The following is an 11,632-nucleotide window of genomic DNA, read 5'->3' as shown; positions in this document are numbered from 1 at the left end:
CCCCTCTTGGGTTGTCACACATGGATTTCACAGACTCGTCAACAATGCTCATCCGACGCTCGGTACGAATTTCGGCATCATCAGTAAGACATGCTTGGGTTAAGGTTAATATTGCAATGTATAGTAAGACAAAGGGATTAATTTTAAAAAAAAAAGAAGTAAGACAAAGGTATACATTCCTTATTTTATTAAAGGGAAAAATACATATACACCCCCTCAAGTATGGCCAAATTCCACTTCTAACTCCGTGGTTTCAAAGTTACGAAAGACACCCCCTAAACTATCTGTGGGTTGTTTTTAACGTGACAGAGTGGACGGAGAGGAGGAAATGACTATAATGCCTTCGTCTTCCCCAACTAAAAATTTGGGGTTTAATATTGAAAACTGAAAATTAAGGTTTGATTCAAACCCTTGTTTATTTATTAGCACAAACCCTCGATGTAGGGGTTTTATTTGTCTTCATTCACATCATTATCATGCTTTGCACATAAACCCTAATATTTCAGATCTTGTTTTTTGTTTTTATTAGTGTTTTTTTCTTGAAATGTAGGGTTTGATGTAGCCATGGAGTGGGGTTTCATTGCCTGTGGTGGAGACGGCGACGGCGGTGGCCGGAGATGGTGACGGCAGTGGTGGCCGGAGGTGGCAACGATGGCGGTGGGAAATGACGCAACCCTAATCCCTCTGCAAATGGCTTAAAACTAGTTACAAGGGTATCTCTGTCCTCAAAATATTAACCATGGTTAGTTCTAGTCATTCCATCAGGTTAAACTAACAGACCGTCAATGGAGGGGGTCTACTTAAAAATGTCAGAAAGTTATGGAGGTGTCTTTGGTACCTTCGATACCACGGCGTTAGAAGTGGAATTTGGCCATAGTTGAGGGGGTGTATCTATATTTTTCCCTTTATTAAAGGAATACTTTCCAGTATTTTTCAAAAAGTATCATACGGCTTACATGATAGGATGATCCAACCATCTATTTGATGGACCACAACGTATATAGGTTGTGTCCCTAAAATCATTCATGATTCCAACCCTCCAATCTATAGAGGTTTCCAAAATATGCAGTTCCCTCTATAGATCGGAGGGCTACGATCATCCTATGGAAATAATTTTTTGGGCACAACCTATTTATGCTACGTCCCATCAAATGGACGGTTTTGGATCACCCTATGGCGTGGGCCATACAAAACTTTTTGAAAATACTGGACAACAAGGTCTTACAAAATACAAAAACTCAATCAGAGGATAGGAAGGGCTGGTAGGGACAACCCTAACACGAGGGGTGTCTTCTTAGTGGCACTAAAAAGAATAGGCATAAATAAACCCAAATCCAACGTCTCTTTTTCTTCACTTGGGACCACTGTCCGCCTTTTAGGGCACAATAACAGAGGGCCAAGAATGGAAATAAAAGAACGTCGACTAGAGAATGAAAAAAACGTAGATACAACAAGAAAACCTTTAGTAACTTTGTTTAGAAAAAAATGAAGGTTATTAACAAAGTATGAAAAGCCGTCTAGGTGCATGGCAACCAAAGATGGAATTTTAATAATTTAAAGACGAAGAAGGAATGAGTATCTTCTACCTTTATATGGCATACACATGACACATGTACATGGGGTAGCTTTTATATTAAAGTGCAAGTATTTTTTTTTTTAAATAGTGGAACCCACATTAATCCATGATCCAAACCATTCGTTTATTGGGCCCCACCTTAAATAGTTAGTGCCCCAATAACCATCTTCATACAATGATCTTAACTCTCCTATAAATCGGTGAAATTACATATGTGATTGGTGATTTGGGCCGTTAAACTGATTGGCCATCACATGGCCTGGATCTGGATTTGACGCCAAATGAAGATCTAATTCACAAGATTGAAACGTGAAAAAATTAACGAAGAATCAACTAATGAGAGTGGGGTCATTGGCTAGACCCCAGACTTGTGATGGCCAACAACATTCATTGACCCAATATATCTTCTTACACGTGGCGGTGGGTCCATACCATACGTGGTTGTTTAAGTGAAGAAAATTATTTTCTTAAAAGATATTTTCCCTTGTTTGAGTCTTTAAACACTTACAAAAAAGTAAAGTGAGGCCCACTTAATTATATGATCTAAACCATTCACTTCTCCATCAGATGATCTACGGATATATTTGGTGTAAAATAGATGGCTCAGAAAGTTCAAAAAATGATAGTAATAAGAGAAAACCTCCATAAATTAAAGAGTTAGTACCACCTTATGGAAAAAAGTTTGGGGCATGAGCTATCTATGGAAAGAGACCAATAAATGAATGGTTTAGATCATGATCAACGGCCAATATCATCCAGTCATATCGAACCAGAAGCCAGAAGCAGTAATAGTGGTGGGCCAGACCAATTCAACAAAGAAAACACATATTAACGTCTTACTTCCTTGCACGCCTCTTTTCCTCACACAGGAAATAGAGCACAGTGGTCAACTGACCAAAAAAATCTTTCTCCTTTTTTTATTATATTTTATTTAGGGTAGTGATATATTCGCCCCCTTTTCTTCCCAGGCCCGACCCCCTCATTTACTACGCTTTCACACAACAGGCCCGTGCCCCAAGAAGGCAGAGGAGTGTTGAATATATTATTTGTAGGTACTCCCTGGAGTAGATAGCTTATCTATTCCCTAGCTCAAAGTAGTAGTTGGGGCCACATTGTTTGGGTGATAAAAAACATTCATTTGATGGCCCCTCACAAAGATAGGGTGTGTCCAAAAAATCAGCTCAATAGGATCCATTTTTGCCTCCACATTCGAAGGCAAAAATGGATATCATCGAGCTGATTTTTTGGGCACACCCTATCTATGTCAGGGGCCATTTGGAGCACTCAAATAATGTGGCCTTAACTGTTACTTTGAGCTAGGGAGTAGATAAGTTATCTACTCTAGGGAGTACACGGAGTATCTACTCTTTTCTCTTATTATATGAGAAAAGAAATAATATACTCGACACTCCTCTGCCTTGGGACACGGGCTTCCTGTGTGACACAAATACTTTTTGAGTTTTGACCCCACCTCCTTTTTTAGTCCAAAGTCTAAAACCGCACAGCCACCACAGCCCAGAAAAACAAACCCCCGTTTTTTACCTCATGCACCCCTCAAAATCCCCTTCCATATTCAAAGGCGTACACGACATCTACCAAGATTTAAAGGATCGTTTGGATTCTATTGCTTTGTAAATTGTAATATCCCTGTGTACTGTTGCCTCTCTCTATGGCTTTGAGAGCACAGTCTACAAATCTAGACCTCAATTTTAGTCTCTTCCACCCTCAAAACACTAGAAGAAGAAGAAGAACCCAATTCACAAAAATCCCAAACCACCCCATATACCATTCTAACCCTCTAACAATCTCTCTCCCAAAATCAATAATGTCTTTTCCTTCTTCTAAGGTTATAAAGAGTTCTTTGATCGAACCAGACGGTGGATCACTCGTGGATCTGATTGTGCCGGAGATCCAACGGTCAGAAAAGAGAGCAGAGGCGGAGACTCTTCCTAAAGTGAAGCTGAGCAATGTGGATCTTGAGTGGGTCCACGTGATAAGTGAGGGGTGGGCCAGCCCTCTGAGAGGGTTCATGAGGGAGGATGAATATTTGCAGAGTTTGCATTTCAATTCTCTCAGATTGGATGATGGGAAAGTCGTTAATATGTCTCTTCCGATCGTTTTGGCCATTGATGATCAGGATAAGGAGGCGATTGGCTCGATCCCCGACGTCAGATTGGTGGGCCCGAAAGGGGATCTTGTAGGCATTCTGAGGAGGTTTGTTGGTTTATTTATTGTTTTTATTTTGTTCTTTCTGTTATCCTGTATTTGTTTATTGGATTTTGTTTGTTTGGATGGTATTGATGGTAATGATGGGGAAATAAAAAACTGTGATTTTTATGAATGTATTCATGCCCAGTTTTGTGGAATTTTTTTCCTTTTTTTTTGTTGTTTTTCTGAAAGATGTGAGGTTAGGGGCTACAAATTTGATATTTTGTTGGTGGGAGTAGGTTAGAATGGCAGGGTTAGGAGAAGCGAATGAAAATTTGGCTATGGTTTTGGGCATGTTTGGTGACGCTCACAAAGTTTTCATGGATTTTTTTTTTCACAAGTTTTTTCCATGGAAAAGGAAATTCTTTAGGTTTGGTTAGAATCTTACAGTTTTCGTGGATTTTATTTCATTTTGTTTCGTTGCGGGTTTTGCAACTGACAATTATTAGGTGCCTAACTAAGGTTTTAAATTTTGGTTTCAGTTTCGATTTCGGTCGCCACGGAAACGAAAACATTTCGGTCTCGGTGGGAACGTATGAAAATATATGCAAATGATAGAATTTAAAGATGAAATTTTAGAAAAGACTAGAATAAGAACAGATACGCACTTAAAAATCGTCATATAAGCAAGACACCCATCCAAAATTGTTTAAAAACATCAGGCACCTATTGACATGCACTGTCGCGCATGCCAAACAATTTAGTACTGCCAAATTTCACATCTAATTCGTATAAATATTTATAAATAATATATGCACCGCATTTTGTATTCTCTTCGTATAAATATAATTATGTAGTACATACTAATGTAGTATACGACTATTACATTTATGATTTTGGTTTATGCATTTCGGTCATTTCATGTCGGTTTCGGAGGAAATTTAAAACAATGTGCCTAACCAATATGCCAAAAGAGGCCCGGGGCTATTGGAACGCATTACATTAGGCCCTTATACCACATAGCATCGTAACATTTCACCGGGCTGTGTAGTCGAAGCACCTAGTGGCACATTCTGTGATGGATTTCACTTTGGTCATTCTCTAGGTAGCCCTTTTCATAGGTCACCCTTTCAGTCAGTGGCCCACTCTGTGATGGCTTTCACTCTTGTGGTTCTAGGTAAAACTTTTCACAATTCCCTGCTTTCCCTCGGCGGGAGACTGAATGACGGCTTTCACTCCCGTTGCTCCAGGTAGCGTTTTTCACCCGGCAGCCATTCTGTGACTTGAAAACAAGATGTGGTGTTGGCTTTGATACCAAATGTTAGCTACCTAAACAATACGCTAAAAGTCCAAGGACTATTGGAACACGTTAGGCTAGGCCATTAAACCACTTAGGATTGCAACAAATTTTTTTATGGAATTTTTTTCCTTTCTAATCAAAGTAGAGGGAAAGAAGAGACGCAAATAGAAATTTGTCTGTAAACTTAAATCGAAGTCATCCGTTTTACAAGATTGCCTCTTGCCCTCTATCTTCACCGCTATTAAGTGTTTGGAGCAAGGAAGCAGGATTCGTTCCCTGGACTGAGGAATCGCGATTCCCTGGTACGCGAATCCGATTCGGGAATCGGTTTGAATCCCCGAAAATTGGGAATCAGGGTTCGGATTTGTCGGAACCCCGATTCCCAAATTGTGGGAACCCCGATTCCCAATTTTTAGAACCGTGATTCCCAGGCGATTCCCCGACGAATCCCCAGCGAATCCCGACTCTCCGGCGAATCCCGAGGATTCCCTGACGACTCTCCGACGAATCCCCTACGAATCCCCGGCGACTCTCCGGCAAACCCACGATTCCCGCCCTGGCAACCTTGGTTTGGAGCTCTTCGTCTTGCCTAGAGTTTCTGCAGCTGGATGAACAACATTTCAGGACAAGATATAGACAATCGATCATCTTCAGAGCCTTCCAATGCTCATCATAGACCACTGCACTCTTTTCTTTGAAGCAGAGGAATCTGTAAATCATCTGCTCCTCCACTGAAAGTTTTATAGAGATGTGTGGACCTTGATCCTTAAGTCGTTTGGGATGTCATGGATCTTTGCTGCCCACTTGACAGACCTTCTTCATCGCTGGTTCCATGCCCCTTGATCTAGGAAACGGAGAAGTTAGCACTGATCTTGACTCTTTGGGCTAGTTGGAAAGTAAGGAATGCTCCAATCTTTAAGAGAGTGGCTAAGAGTTCTTCATTTACGTACTTCAGGATTATATCGTTTCTCTTGGGCTAGGATCCTTCCTAAATTTATGTTGTACTCCTTAGATATCAAATGATGCTAGATGGAGATTTGTCGATAGAGATTATTGGTTTCTCCCTGATCCTGGATGGCTAAAGGTAAACTTTGACGGTTCAAGCATAGGTAATCTGGGTCTTGCTGGGATTGGAGGGCTCCTAAGGATAAGACTGGTTCGGTTAGATGATCCTAGATGGCTAAAGTTAAACTTCGACGGTTCAAGCATAGAAATCTTTTTGGATACTCTCCAAATGGTCCACAACATCACAAGCATGGTTTTAAATTTTCACCGAAACCGACATGAAATGACATAAATGTTTCCTTGTCCATTCCATCGAAATGATACGAAAAACCGAAACACATACCGAAAATAAAATCACAAGTACGTTAAAATGTTTTTTTCCATCCCATCAAAATGATACCAAACCGAAACACATACCGAAACTAAAGTCGTAAGTACATTAATGGAATACTATATCAATACATATTACATAATTATATTTATATGAATTTCATGCGAAATGTGGCGTATGTATTATTGATACCTATATGAATTACATCTGAAATGTAGTATTTACTGAATTATCAGACATGCCTGACGTCATGTCACTTGGTGTTCGAGGTTATTATGCCACTATGGATGGTTTAGGTTATATGATGGTTTCTAATTGCGTATTTGTGGTTATTCTAGTGTTTCCTGAAAATGTCATCTTATAATTCAATCATTTCCATATTTTCCCCTACATTCCTGTGATTTTTCATGATTTCCACCGAAAATTCGAACCAATACTGAAACATTTCCATTTCTCTGGACACCAAAATCGAAACCAAAACCAAAATTTAAAACCTTGGTTACAGTGGCAAGAGAATAAAAACATACATTAGATGGGAAAATTGGCAATACCTGATTTTATAGGGGCTATCCTTTTTTTTTTTTTCAAATGGCATCTCCCTTTTCCATGTTGGAAGTTTTCTTTCCAACCTGTCCACCACCGGGCTTAAAAGGGACTTGTTGTGCTTGCTAACCCATAGTAGAAGACCAAGACAAGAACTAAGTAACTCCGACCTTCTATACCCAATAATAGATGCGATATTTCTCACCATCTCATCATCCGTCTTCACTCTCATAACGATAGATTTAATAAAAATTGACCTGCTAGCCGGAAACTGCCTTGCAGTACTGTAGAACAGCTTTGAGATATCTCGCTTGCTCCGGATGATGCTGCACAAAAAAGCAAGCTATCGTCCGCAAATTGCAAATGATTTGCCACCAAATCTGAGCTTCCAACCTTGAATTCATGTATCAGTCTTCCATATGTAGCCTTTTCCATCATCTTTCGTAATGCCTCCGCTACTATAGTAAGCAAAGTACAAAAACGGTTTACGTAGCCCTCAAACTTTTGAAAAAAAAGAGTGTTCTGTTAACCCGGCAATATTTGTGGCGTGTTTGTCGTAAATTAATAACGGCAGTCCTGTTGTGTACCTCGACCTGGCCTATACGTTATCTTTTCTTTTTGTTTAGAGAGGAACTCTTCTTTTTATGGGCTCCATTATCTGCACCAGTTATTATTGCTTGTTCAGTTTCATTATGAGCTATTCGGGTCCTCTTACCAATCCACAAGTTTCCAGCGGAATTCATATTGTCCACCTGATGCCCTTTTTGATAGACGGTGGTTTTAAGGCTTTTGAAGTTTGCTGTTGGATCCCCAAGTTATATAGTCCTTTTATTCTCAGTTTGAAAATTCTTAACCACTTGATTGATCCCTGTGTGAGTGGTCTAGTGGCTTTTAAGAGTGCCTCAAAGCCTGCATGTCCTAGTTATCAATACTATGTGAAACAGTTCTCAACAATATGACAGTTGAAATGCAATTTGTTGAGTAAGTTTCTTGTAAAACTTCTACCTTGACTTGAATGAAGAAACTTCTTTTTTGGTCCTAACAATCACTTGGAACACAACTCATGGTCAGGGGATTGGGTAATAGTGTTTTTTTTTTGTTTTGTTTTTTTTTGGCAGCGGATTGGTTAATAGTTAGTCTGTCAGAAAGATGGAAATCTTTCCCTGTTCTCCATACTCTGGAATATTCTTGAATCCATTCTGAAGTAAGATTTTGTTTTTCTTTCGCCCCTATCTTAATATCCTATCTGCTGGAAAATCCTTGAATCCATTCTACCGTAGGATTTAGTTGTTCTTTTTTGTTTCTATCTTAACCATCATCAAGCTGGTATTTACATGCTATGCAATTTCTTCTCTTTTTGCAGAGTTCAAATATATAAGCATAACAAAGAAGAAAGGATTGCCAGAACATGGGGAACTACTGCACCTGGATTACCTTATGTTGAGGAGGTAATTAGTCCAGCTGGAAATTGGCTAATTGGTGGGGACCTGGAAGTGCTAGAACCTATCAAATATAATGATGGTCTTGATCACTACAGGCTCTCTCCACAACAACTCCGCAAAGAATTTGACAGGCGTGAAGCCGACGCAGTATTTGCCTTTCAGCTAAGGAACCCTGTTCACAATGGGCATGCATTGCTAATGAATGATACACGTAGGCGCCTTCTAGAAATGGGTTTTAAGAAACCAATTTTATTGCTTCATCCCTTGGGTGGTTATACTAAGGCAGATGATGTGCCTTTAGATGTCCGAATGGAACAACATAGCAAGGTTTTTACTACTTATTTCACTTGCTTGCCTTAATTTTCTCACGGTTCATACTTCATACCTCGAAGCTAAGTCACAAATATCATTGTTGGGAATTTCCCGGCAAGGGAAAATCTCAGGATATATTAATTTTGTTTTTAATTTTTTTCGGGTTTATATCAGGGAAAATCAATAAAAATAAAAGGGTGATGATAAATTCGCACCCCCTGTAAAATAATTCGCGCCCTTTTAAACATGAATTGACGTCAAAAAGCGTTGAAGTCTGCCAAAATTCACATTAAAAGGGGTGCAAATTATCCTATAGGGGGTGCAAATTTATCATTGCCCAAATAAAATTATTAAAAAATATATAAAAATATATAATGGGATATGATAAATTCGCACCCACTGTTTGATAATTTACACCCCTTATAACGTCAAAAAGCATTAAAGTCTGCTACATTCATGTTGAAAGGGGCGTGAATCATCCTACAGGGGGTACGAATTTAACATCACCCTATTGGTCCCTATATAATTTAAGAAAAAAAAAATCTAAAATCTAAAATATCGTAAAATTGTCATGATATTGTCATGATATTATCGCGATAAATGATTGAAAATTAATATATCACTATGGTTTTTTTTTTTAAATCTCGGGATTATTTCTGGATTTTGTTATTTTATAAAAATGTCGTGATAAAATCACTATATTTTGAAAATGTCAGAGATATTTGTGACATAGCCTCTAAGATATTCGCGATAAAAGCTTAGAAAGTTCCATGTATATATTAACTCCTTTTCGTCCAGGTTCTAGAAGATGGAGTGCTTGACCCTGAGACAACTATTGTGTCTATATTTCCATCACCCATGCATTATGCGGGTCCAACTGAAGTTCAGTGGCATGCGAAGGCACGAGTAAATGCAGGGGCTAATTTCTACATTGTTGGTCGTGATCCTGCCGGAATGAGTCATCCGACGGAGAAGAGGGATTTATATGATCCAGATCATGGGAAAAAAGTTTTAAGCATGGCCCCTGGCTTAGAGAAGCTGAACATTTTGCCATTCAGGGTACGCATGTCACACTATGCATTATTGGCTTCAACTTTTTCAGAAATGCTACTTCTTTCTACCTTTTTTCATGTGTTTGAAAAATGGAATTCATTTGAAGACTTTAGTATAGATATATATGTAGAATGATCATTTCTAATGATTACTTTATTTAAAGTTTGGTTCTGCATAAAACTTGCAGTTATATAACTTGAATTATACATGACAAAAACATGTAAGTTTCGTTCATGGATTTCTGTGAAAGTAACATAATCGTGGTAGTTATGGAAATCCATGCGAATGATAGAAATTAAGATGAAACTTCAGGAAATGATAGAGTAAGCACAAATATACACTCAGAAACCATCACATAAGTAAGACAGCTATCCATAATAGTTTTATAAGATCAGGTACCTAGTGACATGCATTGTCGTGAATTTCTAGAATAGTAAGGTACAAAATTAGTCTATCACAATATAATAGAATGAATTATACTTTTTATGTTCCTTTATAATTTTCTTGTCCATTTCATTTTTAAAAATTACATTATTTTTTACTATGAAATATTAATTATTTTCTTTATTTTTAAAAATGAAAAATATGACTCTGTCAACCTGCAGATCTTGCAAGAATAACTCATATAAAAAAATATATAATCTAGCCTGAATATATTATAACTTGTTTTTCAAAAATATGATTTTTCCTGGTTTAGAAGTTATTTTACCAAAACTAAACAAAATAATTAATTCAATGAATGAGTGCCAGTAGCTTGTCAGCTTATGATAGGATTTGTCTTTCTCTATTGAAATGTCTCATAATTATTTATTCATGTTTAGACATAATTCTTTCTAGCTAGAGTCAAGTTGATATGGCCTGTGAAAATCTAATTCTAATGAACCTTTCACCTTGTGTACGATACAGAAGGTATGGGTAAAATTGGCCTGTGAATGATAGTTTTAAGTTCTTTATTGAGTGAATACCATAACTTCGTGATGGTTATATGCAAACTTGGTTGCTCTTACCGGAAATGCGGATGCCCTTGCCTCTAAATGGCCTTCTTTTTTCTTTAATCCTTGTTGTGTGAAGACGGCCTTTACTTCTACATTACTAATTTAGAAACGAAGGACTGCTATCTTTTTCATGATATAATTAAAAATGTAAAATTCCAATTTCTGCCCTTTTTTGGGTGCTCTACATTTGTCACCATTTTTCCATTAGTATCCATGGTTCTAAATAGATACTTGGAAGTGCAGGAATATGTTGAATATAAGACAAAAAAATATGTTGAATGTAAGACAAAAGAATCTCAAAATGGCTTGTTAAATATAGCAGAAAAGAAAAAAAAAATCCAGCACAAAAGAACTTCAAAATGACTGTGGTAGTTGGTGATGTACAATCCCAGAATGTTTGGAAAAGAGAATGCCCCTGGCAAGCTGCTATTACAACTGTTCAGCGTTGTAGATTTCAGAGCATGAACTGTTATTTTAAGAACATGCTAGAATGTTAGGAAATTACCATAAATCCTCTAGATAAATTTGAAAACTCAGAAGCTTGTAGTTGGTGGAAGTCACCGATATATATATATATATATATATATTTATATATATATATATATATATATATATATATATAGAGAGAGAGAGAGAGAGAGAGAGAGAGAGAGAGAGAGGAATATGTTGAGCGCACCATTTTTTTGGTGCGCTTAAGTGGTTATAACGCCTCCCATTCGTTTAAATGTTTGGGTCCCGCTTAAGGGAACCAATGGGAGGCGTTATAACCACTTAAGCACACCAACACTTTTCTCATATATATATATATATATATATATATATATATATATATATATATATATATATATATATATATATATATCAGTTAACCAAAGTTCACAGGTACTTTCTAGCTGCACTGATTTTTCTAGTTTTGACCATATTTTT

General features: G+C 37.6%; 1 protein-coding gene across 1 annotated transcript in view; it reads left to right on the top strand.

Annotated features, from left to right (window-relative positions):
* The first annotated feature begins 3,104 nt into the window (after window positions 1-3,104).
* Window positions 3,105-11,632, top strand: part of LOC143886435 (ATP sulfurylase 2-like) — a 35,516-nt gene continuing 26,988 nt past the window's right edge. Inside the window, exons 1-3 of the mRNA XM_077390401.1 lie at window positions 3,105-3,790; window positions 8,267-8,672; window positions 9,456-9,716. Of these exons, the coding sequence (XP_077246516.1) occupies window positions 3,246-3,790; window positions 8,267-8,672; window positions 9,456-9,716 (1,212 nt within the window). The 5' untranslated portion in view covers window positions 3,105-3,245. The remainder of the gene's footprint in view (window positions 3,791-8,266; window positions 8,673-9,455; window positions 9,717-11,632) is intronic.

Source organism: Tasmannia lanceolata, unplaced genomic scaffold, assembly GCF_043159265.1.
Source record: "Tasmannia lanceolata isolate RefF3 unplaced genomic scaffold, GAP_Taslan_0.1 ptg000011l, whole genome shotgun sequence".
NCBI classification, from domain to species: Eukaryota; Viridiplantae; Streptophyta; class Magnoliopsida; order Canellales; family Winteraceae; genus Tasmannia; species Tasmannia lanceolata.
Note: the sequence above shows the minus strand (reverse complement) of the source record. Positions and strands in the feature narration are given on the sequence as shown.